Genomic DNA, 26,882 nt, shown 5'->3' on the forward strand with positions numbered 1-26,882 from the left:
CTGCATGCATTTCTTTTTCCTTTGTCATGTAGCATCGGACCCGGTGTCATCTTGACTTTGCTTTCGATGGATTTTGACTATTCTCGGCGTTTTGGACTGGTTCACGCAAGGTTGGTGTCGGGGCCTATTTGCTCTTTTGCTCTTGTGGAGACGGCGTTTTTCCCCGGTCTTGACCTTGGCCCTGATCTGTTGGCGCAAATTTATGGCGAACAGGGAGGATAGGCGAGGCGTCTGCAAGACAAAAGGAATAGAGATTTCTGGTGGCATATAGTTTTTGAATCCGTTTTCGTATTTGATCTACGCATTTTGATCTCGCTTTAAAGTCGAAATCCCACCTTAAGTGCCCGACGTAGTCAGCCATACGTATTATGCTTGAGGTTGCTCAATTGGATATAGATCATTGACACTAGATAAATTCTATGCAACACACGACTTTGAATTTAGATACCGCTCCTCGACAAAGCCCCTCTGAAAAAGAAAGACCTTCCACCCTCACACCAAGCTAAACCATGTTCATCTAGATACCATCATCACACAGCAAACACCCACACCGATCAGCAATTTGCGCGCTAGGCCTAAACCGAGACCAAAATACGAGTAAATAAGTATCGTCAGAGCACAAATACTGATCGAAATCATCCATCACGGTACTACGGACTTCATCCGCAAACTGATCCGTTCCATCTCGCCCAGCAAGGGAAAGACATCCAACAGCCGCAGCAAGCATATACATATTAACCTTGAGCGAAGCATGAATAGTAACAACGCCGTCTGTAGCGATGGTAAAAGAAGCATTTCTGTCTTTTCTCGATTTTGGAATACCGTAGACTTCTATTTCTTCTCGAAGTGTAGATGCGCTGGTAAGTGCCCGCTCACGAGCCAATCTCCCAGACTCGCCGTGCATCTCGCCCTGCCATGCGATATTTTCACAAGTCTCGTCATCGAACACGGTGTCTTTCTCCCGGAGTTCGGTGTTTAAACACTCCGCTAGACCGCTAGCAATCTTGACAATACGCTGACACCGATCAGGGAAGCAGATTGCTGTATTTTTGGTCCGGAGACCGTCGACGTGTTCTAGTGGAGTGACGAGGCCGTGCTGTAGGAGGGTGACTAAGTTGGATGGTTTGAGGAGGTGGGCGTGACTTACTAGACTTTTGAGGTCTGCGCTAAGCTGGTCGCGCCATTGGGTGAAGGTTGATTCGTTGGTGTTGGTTTGTGTGGCCTTTGCTAGGATGAGGAGGTGCTTGATTACTGATTGTGGGTTGTAGTCGTCGTTTGAGGGGGGCATTCGGGGTGCTTTTTTGATTGGGAGGAGTTCGTATGGAGGGGGTTTGTAGAAGGAAGGCATTGTCAGATGTAAGCTGGTGAGATGGTAAGGCCTGGATGGTGTAGGGGATGATGGTGTAAAGGGAGACTGGTATGCTGATGATGGATGATGATGGGTTGGATATTTAGGTGTAGACCGGAATTATATTCGAGGTATACTCTAGTTCTTCACGCAGTTCAATGCTAACAATAGAATGATTATTCTTTGACTGTCTTTGAATTATAGTCATTGTTGAATGCCCTTAAATCGATGAGGTTGAAAGGCGGTCGATTGCACCAGACGAACAATGTATTGTGAATTGTTCAAAGAGACAATCCCCCTTATTGGCGATGGATCTACAGGTCGGTTTGATACACGAGTATTCCAGGCTACTAAGAGGGATTGCTTTGTCTCTCCTCATGATTGCAAGAGTACATGATGAGACAATCTATTCACATTGTCCGCGCTACGAGCTGCTCTTTGAGGCACGATAGATAATTTAAGTCTTCCAAAGAGCTGATAGTACGCATGAAGGATATATGGGGAAAACCAAGCTCACGGGGTAGATTAGAAGAACTCTGAGAACTAACTACGGCGATAAATACATAGAGAATATGCGGGTACATCAACACAGTCCTGATCCTGACTGTAATCAGGTGTTTGGGCCTCGTCACCCTAATGTTATATGCGCTACTAATATCGGTCTCGGTTTTGTCAGAACATAGCCTTCTGACATATTTGGTCTTTTGACCTTTTCGATTAGCGGGTCCCCGTGCGTGTCGTATCAACTAGTGCCTGAAATATCTTTTTGGGGCTTGGATGCTTGCCTGTTTTGCTGTATACCTGAGCTCTCTTTTCTGACTCGCCTTCTTTTGGTTATTTTTCCTCTTCGTCTTGAATACGTTCATCAGTAGGCACCAAGTTAACCTGTTCGCTTCGAGTTTCCTGTTGAAATATGTCACTTCATCATAAGTTCTAAGTACCTGATACTGACCAAAGATTAAGTTCGGTATTGAGGAGCTAGAAATTCATTGACTGACTGTATATATAAGAGCTATGCAGCAAGGTGCTTTGGTTAATCACACCTAGCAAGGCAGAAGATTTTGTAACCACCTAGCTCACCAGCATTGGAATAGATATCTGCCCAGGCACGAGACGCATCCCCATAAGTCCCAGCCAAAAACGCAAGTCCATAGCAAAATTGTTACTAACCCACCGCCCTCGAACGCGCCCACATTCTAGAATGAAAAACACAATATCACAATCTCGTAGACATGTTGAGGCAACGTATGCTACCTGGCTCAGCGGTATTTCTCCATATTTTTCGTCGTCTTCTGGATAATTTGCCAGGAAAGGAAATCTTTTCAATGATTCCTCACTGCCAACATACCCGAACCAGAGCAGCCCTTCTTCTGGTAGAGGGTGAAGATTTGCATGAAGCTTCATGCAAGGGATGACTATATCCCCGAGTCGTAGGTAGTCCCCGTCGGGTTGAACCTCCACTTCCGTGTATGCGGGACCATTCACTGCCTTTCCATCTTTCTCCACAAATCCGATACACGAACGAGGAGGTTGCTGAAAGAACATTCGTTTCCAACTTGCCCCTTGTCGGAGAAAGCGTTCGTCGTTCTGAGGATCAATCTGAGGTATCTTTGCCCCTCCTTCTACTGGGGGTGCTCTGTACTCACGCGCCTGTTTGGCGCAAAACCATGGCCATATACATCCATCTAGTAATGGGTTGCAAATACCTGGCGTCCCGCGTGATAGAATATATCTAGCCGGTTTAAAGAATAGTGTGGCTTGTAAGTTGGATGAGTCCCGGATTAGATCATGCCATTTCCGGCAGACCCTTTGAGCCGACGTGAGCAAAGTGCGCATGTCGGTTTCAAGCAGGATCATTTCCAGGATTTCGGTTATCAGGAAAATTTGGTGCGGTTCGGTCGGAGCCATAACTAGAAAGGTAGATGAAGTTCAAGGGTAAGAACGTTACAAGACGATAAAATAAAGGAAAGGAGATAGTTTGGACAATGTATGTTATTGAAGCATTGTCATTAAGTCAGGAAGACGTCGGCATTGTCTATAGTACTGTGATATCGGGCAAGCTCCTACCTTAAACAGCTTAGTCGCGCAGGGCTTGGCCGCGTACCTTTCTAACCTTATAGAAAGAAATGACCTATGGCCTACATATCTCCACCATCAAGACTCCAGTTCAAATAGAACTAGTCTCCCCTTCATCTCCGTCGCCCGTGAACGAGTCGTATACTATGACTACATATCATCATGGGCTGATTTTACAAGAATCATTTCCGGAAACCTGTTCTCAGACGATGACCTCGCGGCCTTATTCAATCAGACACGGGGGAATATCACATTCCCCAATCAATCATTCTTTATACCTCAGCAAGCTCACCCTAACTTTGTGCAGCCGAAATACGAAAAAGTCAGGGAAGAATTTGCATTGAAAGGAGGGGCAGTTAATACGTCGTCTGTATGTGTGGATAGGCCGACGATAGCTTGGATTCATCGAGATTACTGGCCGAATGGTATACCTGTTATCGAGCGGGATGGAGGGCGCGAGGATGATGGGGCGTGGAGGGAGTTGGTTCCGGGAATGTTCTATATTAATGGGTTTGAAGGGCGTGAGGGGGCGTCTGTTTCGAAGAGTATTGCGAGTGGGAGGGTAGTAAAAGATTTGCTGGTTGCGAGGGAGTGCGGCTGAGTTGTACAGTGACTGTTCAAAAGTCTGAAATTGGAGACCAAGAGAAAAAAGACCATCTTAATATGCTGCAGCTTGATTTTTTTGGAAGATCTTTCTGGGTGTCTTTTAAGACATCTTTCTAGATAGCACTGGCATTGTCCCTCAACTTGCCTTTCCAAGTATGGCCGATGAGATGATTTTGGATTTCCCGGCTGTTCAAACTTATGGAACCCAGTGACACCGTACTAATCATGCGAGTATATTCTAGATGGGGATCATGAGGTAGAATATTACAATAAGGGCTCTAGATCCTATAGTCAAGTAGCCCAAACTTAGAACCAGCCAACTCAAATGCCCTTGAGCAAGGGTGACACTAGACATGCCAAAACCCGAGAACTGATTGAAAGTAGGGTCTAGGTATTGCAAGTCTCAGACTCGATAACCAAAGTCTGAGCAGGCATGCACAAAGCAAAATGCAAATGGCCAAACTCCACTTCCCGCTATGCTCAATCAAATAGAACCACAGCACTATCTTTCACAAGCTTCGGTCCAAGAACCGCAGCAAGCTCAGCAACAATACCCTTGACCGACTGCGGACTATCCACAGGCATTCTCTCCCAGCCAACAAGATCCTATACCGCGTTAGAAATTGCCATGCTATATGACCCGGGAGGAAAGGAACGCTTACATCCATCTGCACAAACGAGCCATGATACAGTAGATGCCAATGGTCCAGATCCAGGGCTTTCACCTCTTCCAGCGTTAATACCCCAGGCATGTTAATGTCAAAGAGAGATAGGTCTGTTTCGTCCACGTCCGGGGCAATATCTGGGAACGGTCTGGCGTCTTGGGGAGCCCGTTCCCGGGATAGGGAGACGTAGGGCTGGGTGTCGAGCTTTTGGGAGAGCTCGCCATCGAGTGGGTCCCAGTCGTAAGATTCGGGGTCTGATGCGCAGTGGTTAGTGGCGCTCCAAAGGAAAGCTTCGTTCAACGACGGAGTAGAATAGTAAGGGATGATCAAGCCTCACCGAGAATGTACTGGGGTCTGAAGTTGCCCTTGTACCGCATCTTGACGCAGCTGTGAATGTAATATCCTGTGTGCAGTGTTAATTGTCACTGGTCGATGCCTGACCGCAGTAAATACATACCCATATAATAGTACGCATAGTTATTCTCTTGCGCAAAGGCGATCTCACGCATTGCGCTCAGCTTGCCAAACTCCCAGTGCTCGTAATCGGGGTCATAGCTGGAACAAACTATTCGTTAGACAACGAGTCCACAGATTGAGAGGGGCCGGGGACATTACAAAATGTAGACCGAGCTCACTCCCCTCGGGACTAGATCCAGCACCGCAACGGCAATCAGCTTGCCGTCTAGCCGGTAACACTGATGCCATGATCCCAGCTTCTTCTCGGCCGCATTCGACTTGGTGATCGGATTGGGAGATCGTTTGATGCCGGAGCATAGAAACCGTTCAAAGTCCTTTGTCTTCCAGCGAGAGACATCCTCTTTGTGGACCGTCGTCTGGTATTTGACAAATAGATCGAACTTGGCCTTGGAAACCGAGTCGGCCTCGAGGTTGACCTCGAACTTGTGCGCCGGCTCCAGCGGGCGTTTGGTCACTGGATCGATGGGACGCTTGACATTGCTGTACTCTGCCTCGTTTACTGCGGCCTGTAGGTCAAAGTTACACTTCCGATGCCGCTTTTCCCTGCATGATGCTGTGAGACACAGGCAGTCTTTATGATTGAGCAACGTCGGGAGACACTTACTCTCGAGTCCGCGGGCAGAGCCGAGCCGCCTTGCGGATATACTCTGGGCCCAGAATGAACTTGTTCCAGCGATTGATGGCTTTGCGCTGGTCACGACGAGGCTGGTAGGCGTCTGCCTCCAGCCTCATCGTATAATGCGGACAACATGACCGTTGCAGGTTCTGCTTATAGTAAAGCTTGCCCGATCTAGATAGTTATGAGTCATGAGAATCAGTCATGGGAAAGTCCCAGGTCGTTGATACATACCGTCTCCATCCTCGATGGATGAGCTCCTCATAGTGCTCAGGCCGCACGACCACGGAGCTGGTGTAATATGAGACGCCTGGGCAGGCAGACAATGACGTGTCAGATAATCATGCCCAACGCAGGTGGGGGGTGGATCTCAAAGTGGGATGTGCAAAAGACCTACTTCCATCATTGGATTTACAGTAACCACAAGAATTGCGCTGGTAGCCTGTTCCAGGAAGGGCCAAAATAGGTAGCTAGTTAGTGACTTGGATGATGATGTTTACGGGCGAGGGGGCGATCGGCCCCTGCCCGAGGATCCGGCGCCGCGGGTTGAGCTCTCGCAGCCACGCAGAACCCGCGGACGCGCCACGGGGACTCGAGGGTTGGTCTCAGTGGCTCGTGGTTGGGGGGCGCAAGTGGGACGTACCTAGGGGCCGGAAGAGCGACAGCTGTCGCGCGCGTTCGGCGTCAACGGGCTCCATCCGCGGAATGACTGGCTGCCGATAGTCGGCGGTCCCGGCGGAAGCAAGAAATTGTGCCTGCGAGGATGAGCGGAGGCAAACCACGGGGATTGTGGCGAATCGAGAAGAGAGTGAGAGAGACAGGGGGGAGAGGGGAGTTTGGGATATGTGTTATGTGTTTATGTGTTGTTATTGCAGGAAGAAACGGGGTTGCGGGTTGAGGGTTAAGGTGGGGGGAGATGCTGAAAGGAGAAAAGAATGGGCCACGTTGGATGAGGCGTTGGCGGGGTTGGTGGTATTACGCTGGAGAAGGAGGAGTTCACAATAATGAGAGAGTCAATTCCGATACAATTTCAGATCATGGAAAAAAAAAAAAAGGATACATTTGAATTACTCTATTGGTATTGAAATAATGTAGAACATATTACCATCATGGTTTAGCGTAGGCGGCTCATATCTTTGAGATTATTGCGGACCAGAGTACTGTATCTAATTCCGGTAGCCAAGGTAGAAGCGGGTGTACTTTATAGTTACAGATTACCTATGGAGATCGGGGATCGGCCAGTGTTAGACCACTTTTGTCAGAAGAGTAGTTAGTATTCTAGCAACTACGTAGGTGTCGGCCAGAGTTTGCATGACCTCATGGGCGTGTCAACTTGCCGAATCGGCGATCACGATCGAATCGCTCGGAGTTTCCCAGGGGGAATACTACAGTAGTTACTAGTCCTACTGGACTACTGGACGACTGGACTGGCTGTTTCTGTTCCGGACTATACTCTCTTTAGGCCGTTCAGGGCTCGGTACCAGCGGAGGGTCCCAGTCGACCCGAGACCTGCTTTAGGGCAGAACCACCGCTAAGTCCGGAATGCGCGGTCATCGTGGGAAATCATCATTATTCTGACGGTAGATTTGCGTTCTATTATTATAATTTCAACATTGGATGCCAATTTGATATTCATTTTCGGCTTGTAATGATAATACAGGTACCATGGATTATTACTATGCGGATTGAATGGGATTCTTCTCGTTCTTCCTCCGGTCCTCCAGTCCTCCACTTGTCGTGGGAGTGCCGAAGGGGTCACATGACCAACTATAAGACCAGGGAAGCCCCCCTCCTCCGGGTGGACGAACGACTATAATTGCTTTGGCAAAAGAAATGAGGTCACTAAAATCCATGAAGAAAGTCCAATTCAACGACAGGGGAAGGTGATCAGAACAGAATCTCATTCCTACGAAGAGACAAGCCTCTTCGAAGCACTCTGAAGGCTCAATGCCTGGTTCCCGGTGGCCCGTTACCGTTGAACGTTAAAGTATAGTTCCAACCACGAGAGAACACTCCGAAACGGAGAACCTTTAGCCAAAAAGACTAGGCGCATAGTCTGATGCTCCGGACTAGAAGATTACTTCCCAGAATCATCGCAATACCAAAAATGTAACAACCCGTAATCCCTTCTTAGTCAGGTCCGGATTGCGCCGCCAGGTCTGCCTGTGCCCCTCCACGCCCACTGGTGCTCTTTTTGCGAATCCTCATTTTCCATCTTCTCTCTTTCTCTTCTTCTTCTTCTCATTCCCCTCCCCCCCTCCTCCGCCACTTCTTCCATTTTCTTCCTCCTTTTCCCCTACCGATCATGCCTTTTAGTACTTGTCTTCATTCCAGGTCCCCGGCCATTACGGGCATGAATGGCAATACCTAAGAGTGACTGACCTTTACCCCAGTGACTCTCTTTTCTACTTTTTTTTTCTTTTCTCCCCCGCAGTCTCGACCGTTCGCGCCCCAAGGGGAAGAAAAATTTCCCTTTTCCGACCGCCCACCAGGTCAACCCAAATCCAGAACCCGCCAAACTCCAAACTCCAAAACCTCCCCGGGAAGCTTTCTCTCTTTCCAAACTCCCCCGAAGTCCTCCTGGCTCCGCGGGAGCTTGAGACTTCTTCCCTTTTTCCTCTTCTCTACGGCATTCGATCTCTCCCGGTCTTGCCTTCCGCTTTTTTTTTTTTTTTTTTTTTTTATTACTTCACTTCTTTTACTTGAACCCTTTCCCTACCGTCCTACGGCTTCACCGGGAGCCAATCGAAAAGATCGCCGAGACGGATTAGGACCCGACCTTTGCAATGGCACAAGATCGGTCCATGGAGTCCCGTGTCGGGCGCAAAAACCAACGTGGGTGTTCTCTCCGGCATGCGGAACCAATCGGCATCAGACATGGTCTTCTCGATCGTTCCTGGATGACATGGAAGGATCGGACATTCTTGCTGACCTGATCGCCTCGTGTAGGTTATGGTTCCAAAGGCGAACGCCTCGTGGCCGGCGTCGTCCCCCTCTCCGCAGACAAGACCAGAGTCCTGATGATTCAATCCGCCGGTCCCGGAGGCTGGGTCCTTCCCAAGGGAGGATGGGAGACCGATGAGTCCACAGCACAACAGGCCGCGTGCCGTGAGGCCTGGGAAGAAGCCGGCGTCATCTGTACCGTGCTGCGCGATCTGGGCTTGATCCCAGACATGCGCCCCTCCGGTCTGCTGACCGCCCAAGCGCCCAAGGCCTCCTACCAATTCTTCGAAGTGAGCGTGGACAAGGAAGAATCACAATGGCCAGAAATGCACAAGAGGAAACGGCAGTGGGTGAGCTACGCCCAAGCCGCGACGGCGCTGGCCAATCGGCCCGAGCTGCTCGAAGCCCTGAATCGCAGCTCTTTGAAGCGATAGCGCACCGGCTATCGTTTAGTATATATTGTCTTTTTATACAACGGTTCTCGTACATTTCCCCCTCTGGAACCCCTCGGGGAGCAATGGGTTGCACCACCCCGATGATGACACGATACGACCCCCCAAAAAAAGAACGGTGGCTTTGTGCTTTGTTGAATTTTCTCTCCTCACCACTCCTCCTCACCCGCCGCCTCTATTTGCTATCGCATTGCATTCGCCGCAATGGCTGGGCTGCTGCCTTACCCGACCACGTTTTCTGCTGGTGATTTATATTCTGTTCTCGTTGCTGTCATACCTGATAGAAGGATGTCCCGGGATCAATGGGACCGTGAAGCAGACGAAGAGAACCTGCTTGTGGTCAGATCTATTGCAGACTATATGCTAGCTCTTTCATTATCCAACTGGGAAAGGAAAGAGCATATACGTTAGTCACTTGAAGAACAGGGCTTATCTGCTGTTCCCCTGCTAGTACTTGCTAGTATCTGAAAGTTTAATCTGACCTATACGCTTTACTCTTCAATGACTGCGCACTGTAAAACTATTTGTATTTCTGATACCGGCTTGTGTTCGAGGGATGGCAGCATAGAGGGGTGTTCTTCGTCGCACTTCAAAACGTGTCCAGCAACCTAAAGTCTTGTTGTCACCTCACTCATGTCGACGAAATCCGATTCTATCTGAGTCTATCCTACCCAGACAGCTTTATGTACTGCATTCTTGGAGAGCGATCAGCTCCAGCGGGGTTTCCTTTTGTACTATTATAGGATCACCTCGGTAGTCATAACTGCCTGCAGCTCAACTAACACGTTCACGCCTGATCTAGCAGCTAGTATAACTTTTGCTATCAATCTTATCTGCCGAGCGTACGGTAGTGTCCAGATATGCTTCCTCCCTGGATTCATGTGCGCTAGTTGGCATTTCGTATGACTGCTGGTCCGGAAAATAAAGATCAAGGTCGCTGAAGAAGGGAGAAGATCAAGTGTATATGACACCTTGAATTTTTAGCACTCTCACTTGAAGTGGCTTTATGATATTCATTGAAGGTCGAATCTTACGCCTTAGCAGATGAATTAACTGCAGGGATGCCACTCTCGAGCCGCATGTCCAGATCACGAATGGCTCAATCCACGTGACCAGCAATCCCCCTACATATTCTGGAACATTAAAGAAGCCCTCCAGCATAATGAGAACACAATTTTCGGGATGAAAATCTCAATGGGAGCTGATAGAGAGGGTATTTGACTTGCTACTAACTTTGCTCACCTACTGAGAGCACAAATCGCCCACGAGTCCGCTGCAACGAGGTGTACTTCGCAGGTCTCCCCAGGCAGACCGCCCGAATAGGAAAAGCGCCAACTGCTGCTCCGAACTTCGACGGCCCAAAGCCGCGCGATCTTCACTGCAGCGATACATATCCAACACCCTCATCCCTCTCACCACCACCCACCACCACTCTCACCTTTCTTCCGAGTGGTACCAATTCTCCCTCATACTTTCCACTCATCATATGAGCAGGAGATAGACCGTGAGCTTCAGACCCGGGTGGCGGCGATCAGCGCGCCCGCTTTCACAGCATGGATTATGAGATGGACCTCGAGCCCACGGGGCCTCAGGTCACCGTTCGCGAGGTACGTACGAGTCTCTTACAAGCTCAACAAGAATCGACGACTAACACAACCGACCCTGCAGGTGGAACCACACCGCGTCGACTTCAGACTGAGCTCAGTTGATCTCGCCTTTGCCAACTCCCTCCGCCGCGTAATTCTCGCCGAAGTGCCAACCGTCGCGCTCGATCTCATCGAAATCGAAAACAACACCTCCGTCATCCCGGACGAGATGCTCGCCCACCGTCTGGGTTTGGTCCCCCTCAACGCGAAGAACTGCGAGCAGGATCTGGAATACACCCGGGACTGCGACTGCGAGGACCACTGTGTGCGCTGCAGCGTGACGCTGTCGCTGCATGTGCGCTGTGAACGGGGCATCATGTCTGTCTATGCGCGCGATCTGATGGTCCAGGGCGAGCGGATGAATGATACCATTGGTGACCCGGTCATCACTGACCCCGAGGGCAAGGGTCCGCTCATCTGCAAGTTGGCCAAGGGGCAGGAGATCAAGTTGACTTGTCTGGCGAAGAAGGGCACTGCTAAGGAGCATGCCAAGTGGGCGCCTACTGCGGCTGTGGGCTTTGAGTATGATCCTCATAATAACTTGAAGCATGTGGATTACTGGTATGAGCAGGATCCGATCAAGGAATGGTATGTTTCGTCTAATACTCTTAACCCCTCCGATATCTGCCTGTGCATCGTGCTGACTTGAGGATGGTAAGGCCTATCTCTGAAAATGCTGCCTGGGAGCAAGCCAACAATCCCGATCAACCCTTCGACTACGATGCCGAGCCCAACATCTTCTACTTGGACGTGGAGAGCATCGGCAACCTTGATCCGGATATGATCGTCCAGCAGGGAATCTTCGTTCTGCAGAAGAAGCTTGCGCTTACCGTCTCCGAGCTCACCGGCGAGGGCGAGAATGGCCACGCCGGTGGCCCAGAGGATGCCGAGATGATGGGAGCCGGCGACCCGGACGCATACGAGCCCCCAGAGGGCATCGACGGCAACTTGGGTGCATATGGAAATGCTCCCTGGGGAGCCAGCGCACAGACTCCATACGGTGCTACGCCGTACGGCCAGAGCACTTATGGTTTCTAAGTGGGTGAGCAGTGCTGTGATTAACAGGGGGTGCTATGAAGGTTACAAAACGGGCTTGAGCATGCTGGATGGAGTTTCTTTTTCGCTTGTCCTTTACTGATGACTTGGTGGCGTAATCTGGAGTTTTCTTATCTTTTTCATCTCGAGTGTGATACTCCCACAGCCGGGGATGAGCCAACATGATTCGGTCCTTTTGAATCATTGTGTCCATAATTTCTAGAAAAAGCGTTTTAACCTACGATACTGCTACAATGTACAATTCTGACATCCCAAAACCGCTTTGATTGATGACTCTCAGCTAGACTTCTAAGTGATTTCGGAATCGACACGACGAAAACAATCGACTGCAGTAGAACTCACCATTCTACCGAACCCTCGAAGACGATTCCGAGACTATGTCCTCCCCACAAACTCAAGACGAATGCCCCGTCAACTTTCCTGGAACATAACCCCCCCATCCATCGACGACATTCCATCAAAAAAACCTCCTCATAGCCATCTACTTACTCACCCTCACCAGCCCACCCCAACACCTCCGGCCCAAGAGCAACATACTTACCAAAAACCAACTGATCCAGCACATGCACCTGCCTCTGCGCCGAAGCCCAAACATCATTTTCACCTCCAAACAGTCCCCGAATCTCCATCAAAAACGCCTTCACGGGTGCCTGCGCCGGCTCATCCACGATAAAAGCCAAGCCCCCGATTTCCATCGCTTGATCTAGCGCGGTGATAAAATCACTGTCTTTCTTGTACCGGTGCATAAATGATAAGTCAAAGCCTACCCAGTACGTTTTAAACGGGATACTTTTACGCTGTTTTTCGATGGCCCTGTTTGGAGCGTAGGTGCGTGATAGGAGAGGGTGCAGTGTGGCTGGGAGGAGGACGTGGTTGGGTACTTTGTTTTCTGGTTCGTTGTAGATTGTTAGTATAGGGAGGGTCTTGGGGTATTGAGTGTTTGTAGCTTCTGCTGCGATTAGGTAGGGGGTTTTGAAGTCGTCGGTGAGGTAGATTGTTGTGGGGAAGATGGCTTTTTGGAGGCGTTGGAGGAGGAGCGTGTCTTTTTGGGATTGGAATTGGTCGTGGTCGTGGGAGGTTGGGGTGGACATGGTTTGGGTTGAATTGAGGCTTATTAGGGAGATTGATTGTGCTGGGGTTGGGGTCATACCTTGTCGGATCTTGATGCTAGATCTATGAGAGGATTGCGAACAGGATGGGTGGGTTGTTGTTCTAGGGTTTGGCTCGGTTTTATAGACGAATACAACACAAGGAGCGATATCTTCAGAGGTATGAATAGTATATAGTCTGATTGATTCAGTCTGATACGTCTATAACAATTCCATTTGTTGGCAATTGGAAGTTGTACGTGCAAAGAAGAGTTGTGGTCAAAGGATGGGCTTTGTCGGAACAATGGCTTTGTACTTGAGTTTAAAAAGGGGAGGGAGGACCCGGGGCTCTTTGTCTGTGACAATACCTATTCATATTTGTTGATTTATGACGACCGCTTTGTTCCAGCATACCCTTCAAAGTCAGGGCCATTGTGCTGGACTGGAAAGGAAAGGGATACTTCGAACTCTTGAGCCATGGCGCATCCAGTATCTGAATGCTGCTTTTTGGCCCCTATCAGAATCATGCTGTACAACTATTGTCACTGCTTCGAATTTAGTGGACTAGATATGGATGTTTGGTTTCCTGAAATCATCATATGCGAAGACATCTGGACGAGGGAAATTTACTCGGAATGGCGAGTCTAGCTCTCGCTCTTTAGTCTACTATACAATCGATATGTATGTTCCGAATTTACATAGTATTTCCATAGTCATTATCTATCCGATAGTATGACATTAACCGAAAAGAGTCTGCTGAAACAATATTCACAAGTCAAAACGCTCAGCGATTGCTCCAGGATTCAAAGTCCATGTTCGTTGGGGATCGCGGGACGGCGGGTAATCTAGCAGCAGCACTCGCAGCACTCGAAACAGCAGAGACCGGCACAGCTAATTGTGAGATAGGTGGTTAACCGTTGTTCATTGTTGTTTTGACTTGGGGTGCGTTGAACTTACATTCCGCAGCAGACCCGTCGCTGCTTCTTCTTATCACTTTTCTTTGGCATGGCATGATACTCTCTATGGCTTTAACACCGGGCAACAATATCGTGAAAACAATTTCTCTTGATCCACAAAGCTACACAATTCCTGCAGAAGATCTCGCACTCCTTGATCCAACCGAGGGTGCTACTGGCGTTTACAACCCCACCCAAAAGTTCGAGGCATTGCAGCTTGAGCATGGGGTGCGCTACACACTTGATAACAATACACTCAGTAAGCGCAGTGGCACCCACGAATTTGGGACGTGGTCAGGATCTTCTTGTTCAGGAACCGTTGAGGGTTATGTAATCGGCTTCGGCTGCGGCGTTTGTGTTACATGGGGATATCGGGCAACCCTCAGCGGACTAGAAGCAGGTACAGGTCATTATCTGGGGTTGTGGTATATTGCTTTGGCTTTGTCTGATTTCTGATTTGCGACATTTGAACGTTAATTCGTCTCCTCTATCTAATTCATGGTTGGACAATCGGATCCCAGATTTTCTCTTTTCACAAGTGAGATGCTCATGGTACATGCCGTCTTGCGCCACGAGACTCGCTTCCATGGCAAGATCCGGAAGGGTGACACAATTTGACAATGTTTCTGGAATTTTAGAGAGATGCTTGTTTATTCATGCCGTTTCTCTAGATTTTCGGGGAGGTCCCATGGATGGCACTTGCCTTGAGAATATTTTCGTTTTTGAGAATCTATATAGTTCCCTTTCTGTCCTTCCATCAGTTTTCCCCTACTATCATCTAGGTATTTAGCTTATCCAACTTTAAACTTCCTGTTACTGCCCTCCATGGAGTCTGGTAAAGGCATTACCTTTGCCGAGTAAGTACTATAGCTCTTTGAAGTTGCACATTTTAGACACGGCATAGGTTCTTAGGATCGAAAATCGTGGAGCTTCGCTCGTCGACCAGACCTGAATCCATCAAGATCCATCATCCATCGAAAGCCCCTTGAATCGAAATGTAAAGGTTTAGCAGCAGCCCTTACGCACGACTGCAAAGAACGGGTATCTATGCAAATGACCTTCCAAGACACTACATATGAGACTGTGGCACAGTTCGCCGTATGGGCATATCGAGGTGAATACCCGGAGGTGTTATCTTCGCCTGTCAAAACGCCTCCATAAGTGAAACCCAAGCCCTGGCCTACAGTACCCTCACAAGTCGACCTTAACACAGTGACAGCTTTTTTCTCTGTCATGACCTATTCTATTGAAGTACGTGGCATTCCACTATGGCTATCTACAATTTGCCTAAACCTGAATGTCCAGGATACGGTGGATTGACCCTATTTCTAGTGTTCTTTGTCGACATATAGAGGGAACGACATCCTACAAGGTATAGACAATGGACTCACCAAGGGACCAAGCAGGGGCCAGTTACACATGGCAGCAGCAAAGAGCTTTATCTGTGGGAGTAATTTCATCCCAAAGAGACAAAACGAGGACCCTCTGTCCATACTATTTCCCATTTTCAATTCCTCCAGGCCCATCGAGCACCACGACTACACATCCTACACTATTAATCCAAACACACCACCACCCCATCACAACAATGTCATCAATCTCCTGGCCCACATACTTCGCCGCCGAACGCACCACCTTCCAGCGCGACATCCGCCTGATAATCGAAATCCTCCAATCCCCCGAAGACAGCAAAGAACGTATGCACTTCTGCCACCGAATCGCAGACCGCTCCTCCTTCCCGGGCTCAATGACCACTCTCGTCGACGCTGTCAAATCGGCGGAATCGAGCAAAGAACATCTCGCGCGGCGCCATCTCACGGCGAACATTAACTGTCTAACGCACATGTTCGTCGATAACCCGAAGGAAGGGCGGAGTAGATGTTTTCGGTCGCGGTTGATTACTATTTTGGATTATTGCAGAAGACTTTGCGAGCAATTGAGGGATACTAAGGATGGCCGGCGTGCGGAGAGGGTTGCGGATGCGTTGGGGTTGGTTGTTTGGCAGATTGGCAGGTTGACGCTTGATGGGGATGTTGAGGGCGATGAAGAGGCGAGGAGGGTGGAGAGGGATGTGAAGGAAAAAGAGCGCGAGTTTAAGCGTCAGGGTAAACGGAAGGAGTTGGTTGAGGAGAAGGGGTTGTGGATGGTTTGGAATGCGTTGCAGTTTCAGGGCCTTGGGAAGGGGGGCTGTTCATGCAAGCCTTGCACAGAGCTTGAGTCTAAAGGTGAGAAGCGATTGTTCTTTGGATATTTGAGACTGGGGACGATACTAACTATCTATTCAGGCAAGGTACGAAGGGGTTGAGCAATATGAATGATGTGGTGTATGTGAATACGATTTGTAGAATCTAGGAAAGTCCAATGTTGGGAAACGACACAGCAAAATGTTCCATTATTGATATAGGCTTGCTTTTCAAGAGGAAGCTAGAAGTATGTAAGAAGCCCGAATCCAAGATAATGCAATAGCAAAAGAAGAGTCCACCCTTGGACCAACGCCGAATGCTCACAAGCCACCGTAACATGATGGATGATCTATGCCCAAATATACCCATCGCTAAAAACTGCCAAAGAATACACAAGCAACCATCCCATTACCCATCTAATGCATCAATTCCACTGGAGGCCGCGCCGTCTTGGGGGGCATCTTGTTGACCGACATCTCGACGGGACTCAATTCCACGTCCATGTCAACATCCTCGTCCACCGGCAAGCTCATGTCCTCGACCATCACGGCCGGGAGGTTGGGGCTGTGACCGTGGTCCTCTGGATTGTAGATGATAGTGCTGCTGCGGCTGCGCTGCTGCGAGCCAGCCAGGGGCCAGCTACCAGTGCGCTTATCGGATGTGATGGAGACGGGAGTGGCGGGGTCCACATTCATCGGCTCGGGCTGGTGAGTCTTGAGCATGGCCAAGGCATGGGCCAGATCACTGGCGTGCGCCTCCTTGTTGGGCGGGTCCTCATTGCGCATCTGCCATCCGTGGGGTGGGCTGGGTGGTGGGGAGATGAAGAAGAGCCTGTCCATCTGCGGGGCTTCGAGGAGCTGCTTGCGCTGGGCCTCTTCCTGGCTGAGGATGGGGGTTGGCTCGCCAAAGTAGATGCGCGGGCGCACGTTGCGGTTCAACAGGCGAGTGCCCTCGAGCATCTTGCGGACAGCGATGGCATCCTTATCGGAGTGGAACGAGCAGATAATGCGGCGGAAGGAGGGCAGTGGCGAAAAGGAGTGCAAGCGGGCCACGACCGTGATTTGGTTGCGGATGGCCTCCAGCGAGGAGGGCTGGAAGAGGATGAGGTCATGTAGCTCTGTGATCAGGAGAGTGTTGGAGGGAGGTGTTGGTTGCGAGAGTGGGGGAATGCTGGAGAGATCAATGGAGAGCGACGGGCGCGAGTGTGATCGCGAGGAGTGGCCAGCGGGAGACGCAGGCAGCGAGCGAGGAGGCGATACAGATTCAGCCATGGTGTGTTGAGTGTGTGTGTGTGTGTGTTTGTGTATGTAGGATTTGTTGCGGTAGTTTCCCTTTGGAAGGTGGGAGTGTTGCGATGAGATGGAAGTTGGAGTGAAGCGCGGAGGATAAGCGGAAAGATAAAAGGGAGGAGTTGCCACTGGATAAGGAGAAATCAAAGTTCTAGACTTTTTGCGGAGGCAAAACCACTCTTTGTTTCGTCTGAGTTTATGACTTTTGAAAAATCATGAGACTGGCGACCGCATGCAGATATTTATCTTTAAGTTTTTGAATTCTCCTTTTCTTTGTCCGTTCTTGAGTCCGGGGGGCGCAGGGGGCGACGTTACCGGAGGCGTCTTGCGGGCAGTGCAAGTTGAGTCCACTCCGACCACGCCGCAGTTTGCCAGTCATCAACTTTGTTCCTGACCCACTGTCTTTTGAGGAGGATCCTCTCCAAGCCTCATGACTCCCTCAGCCTCCTCGTTATTGGCCACTGCGCCAACTTGATCTCGAAAAGGGAGGTTGACCAGCTTATTCATCGCAATGTTTGCTGCATGCGCCACATTTGCATGCGCCACACCTTGTTAGGCGCAGTCCGGTTATGCCGACCGAGAGGAGAGGCAGTACTTGTACTACAGAATGCCTCTGTACTATGCACTAGACTACGATTGGGCTCTCCTCTGGCTATCCTCCTTCTCCGTATGCAGTGATAGTCCCGAGTGCGCAGTACGGGGTTGTACAATTCGACTTTCATCCTTCATTCTTCTCGCTGACTGGACCGAGTACGTAACTAGAGCTCCGCCTCTCACTTCTACTCTCCGCCTCAGCCCCCGACACTCTCATCTCAGGATCGCGCTTATGAAATCTATGACTCTGCCTAGAGATTACTCTATATGGACAAGAGCTTGGCCTCGCTCCGCCTGGCAATGCCACGCGGAAGCTCGGATCCCTGATCCTTTACGGTAACCTCGCTGCCACAGAGTCCTCGGCCCGGAAGCGCAAGCGACAACGTACAGGGATCAACGAGCCTATTTACCATTGGAAGATGGGGGGAAACGAGGCTGCCTTCTAATCTGATGAACTATTGACAACCTATCCCCACACCCCCAGCCCCCCATTCATTTGCGCTACAAGGCAGAGGCCGCGCGCACCCGATCCGTGATCGCCCTCTGTGCCGCAGCAGAAACAGGCACAAACATATCATACCCATGTGGTAGCCCTGGATAAATGTGCACTTCCACCTCGATATTAGCCGCTGCAATCCGCGAGGCGAAGCTCAGCACCTCGTCGCGGAAGATGTCCAGAGTCCCGATTTCTATATAGGTAGGGGGCAGCCCCTCGACGCTGGCTACGCGAGCGGGGGCTGCATATGGCGATACACTGTCGCTACCAGACTCCGCCCCCAGGTATGCTGCCCAAGACACGATGCTAGACTCGGTTGACCAGGTCACCAGGTTCTGGAGAGCTGGGTACGGGGCCGTGTTGCGGTCGTCCAGCATGGGGTAGACAAGAATCTGCCTCGCGACTGGGGGTGAGAGCCCGCGGTCGCGGGCCATCAGGGTAATACTGGCGGCCAGGTTACCTCCAGCACTCTCGCCCATCACGGCGATACGACGGGGGTCAATTGAGAATCGGTCCGTGTGTTGGTTGACCCAGACCAGGCCTGCGTAGCAGTCCTCCACGGGTGTGGGAAAGGGATGCTCGGGTGCCAAGCGGTATTCAACGGAGAATACCTGGATGCCATGCTGTTGGATCTGTTGGCTAAGGTATCCACGGAACATAGCCACATCACCCAGGATGGTGCCACCACCATGAGTGTGGACGATTGCCGGACCGGGCGTAGTTTTATCGAGGTCTTTTTTTCCAGAATCGGTGTATGGCAATCGAATGTCCATCGTAGGAAGCGATATTGTGTATCTCGTGTTCAATATCGGGAAAGTCTGGAAGTTGTTCCAAGCACTTTGCCAGGCTGGGCTGTACCACCGATCGGATTGTCAACGGATCCGTCATAGGCGGTCGTGGATTAGCAGCCAATTCAGCGAAGAAAGGAGCCATGGCTTCGCACCACTCGGAATCCATTTTTAGAGACATGATAGCATGGAGATGGATGGGATGAACAGTCAAGCTTGTAAAGAGGTGCTCAAGTCGAGGCTTTTGACAATCGAACGATTGATAGAGAATATAGGAGCCCAGACAGGCCCTTTTTATGTCCTTGCTCGTCAAACATATTTTTCGTCACTGTAACAATAATCGGAGACTATCTGTCAGTGAGTATGCACGGATCGGAATTGGCCCCCGATCTTTAGGCCGACTCGGCGACATTTACGTAGCATCGCGCGCGATTACAGATCCTCTCAGCCCGAAAAGACGCTTCATACAAGTAGTACGGTGTACAGTTAACCCTTAAATAAGAATCGATGCGCAAGTAGCGTAAGTTTTTGAGTTATTTATGAATCATTAACAACTTGAGCTTATTTCTGCCTATCGTTTATGGAATCCATCATAGTCTCTATAAAGTAAACTTGCAAATTCAACCCGGTAATCGACTTCACATGCAGATTCTGGCATCTAATTACAAACATCCTCGGAGACATATTTCCATCCTTTCCACAGTAATAAAAGTCGCCAGCAATTTCTAATCAATAAACAATCCACCCGATGCAATCAAATGCTCCCCATTGATCCACCGCGCTCGCTCTTCACAAAGGAACGCAACTGCAAATGCAATCTCATCGGGCCGGCCCATTCGCGGACCAACGGGTGTTTGGTCAATAATCGGCTGGAGAATCTTCATCTGTTCCTCACCGGCGGCAGCAAAGCCTTCGGTCATGGTTGGACCGGGGCTAACGGAGTTGACGGTGCATCCGTATTTAGGAGGAAGTTCCTTGGCCCTGCAGCTTTGGTCAATCTTTGGTTGAATTGGTTGGAGTGAGTATGTTGACTTACCAGCACTTTGTAAAAGAATCGACCATCCCTTTCGTACCAGCGTAGATAGTCTGATTAGGAGGCGGTCCACGAGCCGAGATACTCGCGATATTCACGATACGCCCACTTCCCTTCGTGAGATGCGGTAGAACGGCCTTGGTCAAAAGGAAAGTCCCTCGACCATTGATATTCACGAGTAAATCCCAGTCTTCAAGAGTTTGCTCCTCCAGTGGCTTGTTCACAGCCAGCGCGACGCAATTAATCAAGATGTCGATGCGATTCCATTTCGCGATTGCCGCGTCCACGAGCTTCTGTGGTGACTCTATTCTAGCCATATCTGCCTCAACGGTGATAGCTTCGGTTGTTAGTGAAGCTGCCACGGCGTCTGCTTCGTCTTTGAGTCCAGCGAAGGGATAGTTGACCACGGCGTTGGCGCCGCGGGAAGACAGTTCTCGCACGATTGCCGCGCCGATACCTGAGGATGAGCCGGTGACAATGGCTACCTTGCCGGCGAGGGTTTGGTCAACCATTTTGAAGTAGTTCAGGATATGGGAAAGACAGGTTGTGGCCGTTTGATTTAGATTGGGTCAGATGATGGCAAACCGAGTAGATGTGTCTTGAAACACGATCGAATAAAGGAGAGAGTAAATGTCAAGGGCGATGCAGTATGTGACAATTTGACTCAATGCTCGATTATGCTCCAGTGTCTTTGCATTGCGGGGAGTGTTCCATTTATTCTCTCCGCGATGAGTGCATCGGACAGTTATCCGGGTGGTTGTCCAGAGAATGAGGACATCTGAACAGACCATCTCCACATCCCGAGCGAACCTCACGGTACCCCGGTACCCCACATTCTCCATGAATGATTGCTAGTGATTACGAGGACTCCCAGTCTGGACCTGAAATATCAGTCAGCAAATATGTTAAGCAGTTGAAGTGTTTTCCAAGTAGGCCTACGGCCGCCTGGCTACCCAGGTCGCTAGGCAGCTGTCTAATCAGGTTGGAAATCCAGGTGTCGTAAACAAAATTCTCATTCCGAGGCGAGGCATAGGCGGAAGAGAGGATTTTTGGACGCCATTCAATTGTCTTCGTCAATTATTTGGAGATATTCTGGACAGATCTCAACTGAGATATTGGCCAATTGGGCCATCCTGGACTAGAAAATCCTGGCGAAACTGCTTGTTGCCAACGCAGGCTGGGTCTGACTGCATTTTTCAGGTAATTCATCTCATACTGATTGTGTATGGGTAGCCGCTGGACGAGTTTTTGCCCACATAATTGATCTGAGACAAAATAAACGCAGGAAAAGTAGAGAGATTATCCTTAGGTGAGAATGGCGCCTTGTCCATGGGGAAATGATTTACGGAAATGGAAGCTACATAAATTTGTCATGATAGCTTTCTTTTTCCCTCGGGAATCATCTTCATATCCGTTCTATGAAGATGAAAGGGGTTAAATTCAATAAAATGTTAGCGCTAGGTATTGGAGGCTTTCCCACTCCATGCACAATCTCTGGTAATGGGCTAAGGTGTAACAGAAATTCCTGTAACCACATCTCTACGGCTTCCACGGCTTGTTCCTAAATCATTTTCTCCGAGTATGATTCAGAAAACTTGCAAACACGATTCGATCTCCACAGGCTGGATGATCACTTCCAAGTCAAGCCATGATGCCACCAGAGTTGCATAGACGTGTCTTGACAATTCAAACATCATAACGAGTCTTTCTTGTATCTACTCTGGGCCCGGTACATTCAATATTGGCCGGGGTTACCGATCACCCTGCTCTCTGGGAGCCAGTACATACTCTCCAGGCAGGAGTATCAAATACCGGAGATGTTGATGGATTTGCCGTGCCGCAATTATACGTCGAGTTCCCTACCTCGACTCCAGCTGGTACTCCACCGAGTCAGCTTCGTGGGTTCGACAAAGTCTGGTTCCAGGCTGGTGAGAAGGAGACGGTATCCTTTGAGCTCATGCGCAGAGATGTCAGTTACTGGGATGTGATCTCGCAGGACTGGTGTGTTCCTGCTGGATCTTTTATCTTTAAGGCTGAATTCAGCAGCCGGGATTTCCGCAGTAATGTGACTGCGGCCCCGATTAAGGTATGATTATGATGATGGGATGATAATTTCAGTTTAGAATCATTTGGGTATTCCACTTCTCTTCCTCTTCAAACGTGAATGTACAGAAATGCAGCACTGATGAATATATACAAAAACTCGAGTCCACGTTCCCAAGGAGCGAGTCCTCCAGCATCAACCGATGTGAAACATTCCTGGAGTCAGTCATTTCTCAGTTCCGCCATATTATAAACCTTCTCTGGTAGCTCCACTCCCTTCGGGGCTGTCAGGATACCGAATTCATAAGTGAAGCCGCTTCTCTGGTCGCTCTTTCCGTAGAACCCAACAATCACCTCATCATCCCCTGGTTCCAAAGTCACAATGGCAGAGTCATTCTCCTGGTCACCATCATCAGAGTTTTTGTCGTCATCGCTATCATCATCGCCATTGCCATTATAGTTGAGACAACCCCAAGCATCTCCATTGCTCAAGATCATCCGGATGCCCGACAAACTTCCCCATCCGTCTTCTCTCTTGTGAATCTTGACCTGGGTGATCTCCTCGCCATCAGGAATGTCACGTCGTACTGAGGCGTGTCCACCAAAGCGGTGCGGCTGGCCGTTATGCTTGTTCCGCGCTGGGCCACAATTGGCGTGCTGTCCATCCGCATAGTGGACAACCGCTCCGTCCATGGTGCATCCGACCCGGAGATCAACAGCCGTAGCACGATGCAGTTGACCATCCTTGCCGCGGTGGCGAAGGAGCATGGCCCATTTGATGAAGTTGTCGTCATTTTCAGCTGACTCGAGGTCTTGAGATCGTACAGATTGCTTCTGGAGAACCACGTCGCTGTCTGGGATACGGATGAAAGGAAGATCCTTGACCATGGCCCAGAAATCCGAGACGACACGGTTCTTGCCATTCATTCCAAGAGCGGAGATCTTCAGCGGTTGGCTCTGATCGAATTTCTCGCGGATTTCCAGGATCTGGAATAGGGTGCAAGCGGCTCTGGTAGCATCCATCAGATCATGAACGACGGGGTTATCCCCGCCATTTTGGATCTTCACTTGCGCAAGTCCAGCAGAACACGAGATCTTCAGGCCTTCAGTCTTGTCGTCAGTGTCCATTTGGTCATCTCCTCCCAGGGAAACCTCAATCTTCACATTGGCATTCTGGAACTCCTTTGTCACGGGATCATCACCAGGGAGAGCGAAATGGGGTAACAACTTGAACTGCAGCGTATCTTGCAAGTCCCATTTCGCGTCGTTTTTCATCGAGCCGTTATCCTTTTGTTGAATGAAGTTCATTCCCCAGCTCCTGCTGTAACCTCTCGCCATGATCCCTGTGGTATGGCTCGCGCCAAAGGCGTGGCCGACTTCGTGCAGGAAGGCGCCTTGACCGACAAAGCATGCTCCACGCATAGTCTCACATTCACCGTTATCATTGCCGACTGTGTCTCCAGTAAGAGTCATGTCCGTTAGGCAGGAAGGAACTTCCTCCATAAACCGCGGCCAGGAGTAGGTAAGATGGCTTCCGAAGATTCCCAAGGAAACACCCTTGGATTTGTGGCAGCCCAGGGCGGCATGTGCGGTGATCATAGATGTCTGGGCGGAGTAATGAGAATCCAGAATCAGACCAGCAACAACTGGTCGACTCTTTGAGTCAAATGGAGCGCCAAAATCAATCAGTGCCTGCTCGAAATAACGGTGCAAGGCATCTCGGTCCCGACCTCGCTCGTTTTGCTGAGCAACGTTGGCATCCCTGAGTTCCGCAACAGTCTTCTTCGACCGAATGATATGGACCTTTGCCATTGGACCCATCTGAGAATTCTCTCCCGGAACATATTGATGGGTCTTTTGCATGGTTGTGTTGGGAGCCCATTCCTCCTCCAGGCGGAACGAGCGTCTTCCCAATCCTTTCTGGCGGAAGTCTTCGGCAGTGAGAGCTTGCCACATGTATGCTGACATGCGAAGCTTGGAGATTGCGGCTTCAATGCCACTGTGTGCACTGGATATGCTCCCATACTTGGCTGGGGGGCAGTCAATCAGAAGAGGCGAGTCCTTTGCGACCAGAATGGCGAGATGTAGGGGCGGCAATTGCAAAAGGGGAAGATAGTTCACGGTAATTTCCAGGGATCCTGAAATTCCTCCGACGTGATGAAGCTTGAATTCAAGCTTGTTCATTCCCGGAGATAGCATCACGACTGCGCTCCATTGGCCTTTGTTCAATGGCCAGTGTTGAGCTGAACGCGATTTCTTGAGCATGTCAGACGAAGATACCGAGACATAGTTGGTTTCCTCGGAGTGATCGAAATCCTGGCATTCACCGTGAATCACAATACATGTCTGATGCACCACCTCGCCATCATCCAAGTTGGTGATCTTGAATGGCCTCTGGTCAACGAGAGTGGGCTTGACTCGACGAGTCGTCGTAGAATCAGAGTCGAGAGCGCGCTTCGTCATGATGATTTGTATAGAGGAGTATATCAATTGAACTTTTATCTGGATATTGAATGAGAAAGAAGATGGTAAACGATTGAATGCGTTCTTCGATCGTGATTTTATACTTCGTTTCGGGGTGTTCGGGGGCCATACTCAATCGGGGGCCATTTTAGGCAACTGCTAGCTGTTGCCTGAAGTCCGGCCTGAGGTGTCGACACCAGCCTTCATTAGACCTTAGGGCAAGGCAGCGATGGGTCAAACCGTTCTATTCCATCACTAGCTTAACAATTTCAGTCAATCAGTGAACCAGTTTCAGGGTACACTGTCAATTGTTGGATAGAATAGCCGACCAGAGCTCGCAAAGACGACAAACTACCATTGCCGAAGGCAATGCGTTTCTAAACGAGCAAATCTCCCATTTGAGCTCGACTTTACTGGCTAAAGGCTCTGAATAGATTATGGCATGTCCAGCAAGCTTCAATCAAAGAGCCATGATAAGATGATTCGTATCTTTTTCGCTATTTAACTACGTTATTCGATGTTTTCAAATTCAATCTGACTCATACAGTAGTCTGAAGTCCATAACTAGTTAGTTCGATGGTCATTATTGGTCCAACCATCCAAAAAGTACCAATAGCTCACTATTCTTAAAATTCTGCAGGATTTCTAGTAGAGCTACAGCTTCGAGATCCCTATCGTCACGCTTTCCTGTACACTAGGTATACAATTGACTGTATTACTCCTTGAGGAAGGAGAGCACGATCTACTTCGGCCCAGCGGTTTTCCCGGAGCTAAAGCGGTCAGGTGATATTCCACGAAATTCTCCCGGCGATCAGCTATCGCAATCAACCAACAGACCGAACAGACTCTTCCCTCTCTCTTTCCTCTACCTTCACTCTTGGCATAACCTCAATTGTAATTGTCCAGTTTACACAATGTTCCAGCGCACCATCTTCAGACAAGCCCAGGCCGCCCGGTCGGTCCTGACTGCCTCTACCTCCACATCTGCGGCGCCGCTCGCTCTCCGACGGACAACACGGTTGCAGTCACAGCTTCCTGCGGCCATGAGGCCATTCGCTCCTCAGCCTGCTCGCCGTTTCTACTCCACCGAGAATAACGGAGAGAAGAAGGAGGCTGCCCCGGAGGGTGAGACTGCCGAGAATGCCGAGGAGGACCCCGTCCGCAAGGAGCTCGAGGAGAAGAAGAAGGAAGTCACTGATCTGAAGGTATGTTTCACTCAATTCATGACTTTGAATCATAACCTTGATTTCACATACTGATGACGCTTAGGACAAATACCTTCGCTCCGTCGCCGAGTTCCGTAACCTGCAAGAGCGCACTAAGCGCGACATGGACGGTGCCCGCAACTTTGCCATTCAGCGCTTCGCCAAGGACTTGCTGGAGAGCATTGACAACTTCGACCGCGCGCTGCTGGCCGTGCCCGCGGAGAAGCTCACTGCCGAGCGCAGCGATGCCAACAAGGATCTGCTCGACCTCGTCGACGGTCTCAAGATGACCGAGAAGACTCTCATGGGCACACTCCAGAAGCACGGTCTGGAGCGCTTCGACCCCAGCGAGCAGGTGGATGGCAAGGCTCAGAAGTTCGATCCCAACCTCCACGAAGCCACTTTCATGGCTCCCTCTCCTAACATGGATGACGGCGACGTGATGTACACCCAGAGCAAGGGCTTCCGTCTGAACGGTCGTGTCGTTCGTGTAAGTTTTACCACGACCCGCTATTCCTGCAACTCTTTCTAATCAAACCTCTCTTCCTGCAGGCTGCCAAGGTCGGCGTTGTCAAGAACTCCTAATTTCTCTCCTCCCGATCATAATACCTCCTCTCCTCCCGTCCTCCTCATTTCCTCATCTTCTTTTTCATCTCTCTGTACCATATATCATACGTCACGATCACGATAGGGATTCGCACTCGGTTGCGACTGGTTGTTGGACCCGGGAAAAAAATATCCTTTTCTTGATGTTTGCTTGTCTCTTGGATCTGTATGATACACCTTTTTCGTGTTGCATGTGACTGGAGGCGTCTGGATTGTCTCGTGTTGGGGGATCTTTCTTTTCACTTTCGCGCAA

The 26,882-nt window shown here is 49.9% G+C and overlaps 14 protein-coding genes across 14 annotated transcripts; 7 read left to right on the forward strand and 7 right to left on the reverse strand.

The window, feature by feature from the left end:
* Window positions 1–517: 517 nt before the first annotated feature.
* On the reverse strand, window positions 518–1,348 carry N7458_002015 (uncharacterized protein; the record flags this gene model as incomplete). The annotated part of the gene is made up of 1 exon (XM_056905398.1): window positions 518–1,348. The coding sequence occupies one exon, from the start codon at window positions 1,346–1,348 to the stop codon at window positions 518–520; it is 831 nt and encodes a 276-aa protein (XP_056769505.1).
* A 3,162-nt stretch (window positions 1,349–4,510) lies between these two features.
* Window positions 4,511–6,486, reverse strand: N7458_002016 (arginyltransferase; the record flags this gene model as incomplete). The annotated part of the gene is made up of 9 exons (XM_056905399.1): window positions 4,511–4,636; window positions 4,693–4,949; window positions 5,033–5,098; window positions 5,153–5,250; window positions 5,311–5,715; window positions 5,777–5,962; window positions 6,023–6,098; window positions 6,186–6,230; window positions 6,432–6,486. 9 exons carry the CDS (start codon window positions 6,484–6,486, stop codon window positions 4,511–4,513), a joined length of 1,314 nt encoding a protein of 437 aa, XP_056769506.1.
* A 2,088-nt stretch (window positions 6,487–8,574) lies between these two features.
* On the forward strand, window positions 8,575–9,165 carry N7458_002017 (NUDIX hydrolase; the record flags this gene model as incomplete). The annotated part of the gene is made up of 2 exons (XM_056905400.1): window positions 8,575–8,623; window positions 8,738–9,165. 2 exons carry the CDS (start codon window positions 8,575–8,577, stop codon window positions 9,163–9,165), a joined length of 477 nt encoding a protein of 158 aa, XP_056769507.1.
* Window positions 9,166–10,736: 1,571 nt separating this feature from the next.
* On the forward strand, window positions 10,737–11,867 carry N7458_002018 (DNA-directed RNA polymerase II core subunit RPB3; the record flags this gene model as incomplete). Its single annotated transcript, XM_056905401.1, has 3 exons — window positions 10,737–10,790; window positions 10,852–11,417; window positions 11,489–11,867. The coding sequence occupies 3 exons, from the start codon at window positions 10,737–10,739 to the stop codon at window positions 11,865–11,867; spliced, it is 999 nt and encodes a 332-aa protein (XP_056769508.1).
* Window positions 11,868–12,370: 503 nt separating this feature from the next.
* Window positions 12,371–12,976, reverse strand: N7458_002019 (uncharacterized protein; the record flags this gene model as incomplete). The annotated part of the gene is made up of 1 exon (XM_056905402.1): window positions 12,371–12,976. One exon carries the CDS (start codon window positions 12,974–12,976, stop codon window positions 12,371–12,373), a length of 606 nt encoding a protein of 201 aa, XP_056769509.1.
* Window positions 12,977–13,995: 1,019 nt separating this feature from the next.
* On the forward strand, window positions 13,996–14,547 carry N7458_002020 (uncharacterized protein; the record flags this gene model as incomplete). Its single annotated transcript, XM_056905403.1, has 2 exons — window positions 13,996–14,354; window positions 14,469–14,547. 2 exons carry the CDS (start codon window positions 13,996–13,998, stop codon window positions 14,545–14,547), a joined length of 438 nt encoding a protein of 145 aa, XP_056769510.1.
* A 970-nt stretch (window positions 14,548–15,517) lies between these two features.
* N7458_002021 (uncharacterized protein) lies at window positions 15,518–16,234 on the forward strand (the record flags this gene model as incomplete). The annotated part of the gene is made up of 2 exons (XM_056905404.1): window positions 15,518–16,154; window positions 16,215–16,234. The coding sequence occupies 2 exons, from the start codon at window positions 15,518–15,520 to the stop codon at window positions 16,232–16,234; spliced, it is 657 nt and encodes a 218-aa protein (XP_056769511.1).
* A 294-nt stretch (window positions 16,235–16,528) lies between these two features.
* On the reverse strand, window positions 16,529–17,383 carry cbpA (putative calcineurin binding protein; the record flags this gene model as incomplete). The annotated part of the gene is made up of 1 exon (XM_056905405.1): window positions 16,529–17,383. One exon carries the CDS (start codon window positions 17,381–17,383, stop codon window positions 16,529–16,531), a length of 855 nt encoding a protein of 284 aa, XP_056769512.1.
* Window positions 17,384–18,008: 625 nt separating this feature from the next.
* N7458_002023 (uncharacterized protein) lies at window positions 18,009–18,441 on the forward strand (the record flags this gene model as incomplete). The annotated part of the gene is made up of 2 exons (XM_056905406.1): window positions 18,009–18,068; window positions 18,253–18,441. The coding sequence occupies 2 exons, from the start codon at window positions 18,009–18,011 to the stop codon at window positions 18,439–18,441; spliced, it is 249 nt and encodes an 82-aa protein (XP_056769513.1).
* A 55-nt stretch (window positions 18,442–18,496) lies between these two features.
* N7458_002024 (alpha/beta hydrolase) lies at window positions 18,497–19,264 on the reverse strand (the record flags this gene model as incomplete). Its single annotated transcript, XM_056905407.1, has 1 exon — window positions 18,497–19,264. The coding sequence occupies one exon, from the start codon at window positions 19,262–19,264 to the stop codon at window positions 18,497–18,499; it is 768 nt and encodes a 255-aa protein (XP_056769514.1).
* A 740-nt stretch (window positions 19,265–20,004) lies between these two features.
* N7458_002025 (SDR family NAD(P)-dependent oxidoreductase) lies at window positions 20,005–20,824 on the reverse strand (the record flags this gene model as incomplete). The annotated part of the gene is made up of 2 exons (XM_056905408.1): window positions 20,005–20,260; window positions 20,316–20,824. 2 exons carry the CDS (start codon window positions 20,822–20,824, stop codon window positions 20,005–20,007), a joined length of 765 nt encoding a protein of 254 aa, XP_056769515.1.
* A 1,139-nt stretch (window positions 20,825–21,963) lies between these two features.
* On the forward strand, window positions 21,964–22,404 carry N7458_002026 (uncharacterized protein; the record flags this gene model as incomplete). Its single annotated transcript, XM_056905409.1, has 2 exons — window positions 21,964–21,985; window positions 22,112–22,404. 2 exons carry the CDS (start codon window positions 21,964–21,966, stop codon window positions 22,402–22,404), a joined length of 315 nt encoding a protein of 104 aa, XP_056769516.1.
* Window positions 22,405–22,577: 173 nt separating this feature from the next.
* N7458_002027 (uncharacterized protein) lies at window positions 22,578–24,818 on the reverse strand (the record flags this gene model as incomplete). The annotated part of the gene is made up of 1 exon (XM_056905410.1): window positions 22,578–24,818. One exon carries the CDS (start codon window positions 24,816–24,818, stop codon window positions 22,578–22,580), a length of 2,241 nt encoding a protein of 746 aa, XP_056769517.1.
* A 914-nt stretch (window positions 24,819–25,732) lies between these two features.
* grpE (mitochondrial nucleotide exchange factor MGE1) lies at window positions 25,733–26,608 on the forward strand (the record flags this gene model as incomplete). Its single annotated transcript, XM_056905411.1, has 3 exons — window positions 25,733–26,023; window positions 26,088–26,513; window positions 26,576–26,608. The coding sequence occupies 3 exons, from the start codon at window positions 25,733–25,735 to the stop codon at window positions 26,606–26,608; spliced, it is 750 nt and encodes a 249-aa protein (XP_056769518.1).
* Between the last annotated feature and the right edge of the window lie 274 nt (window positions 26,609–26,882).

The sequence above is a fragment of the Penicillium daleae genome, assembly GCF_028827525.1.
Source record: "Penicillium daleae strain IBT 16125 chromosome Unknown utg000002l_segment0_segment0, whole genome shotgun sequence".
NCBI classification, from domain to species: Eukaryota; Fungi; Ascomycota; class Eurotiomycetes; order Eurotiales; family Aspergillaceae; genus Penicillium; species Penicillium daleae.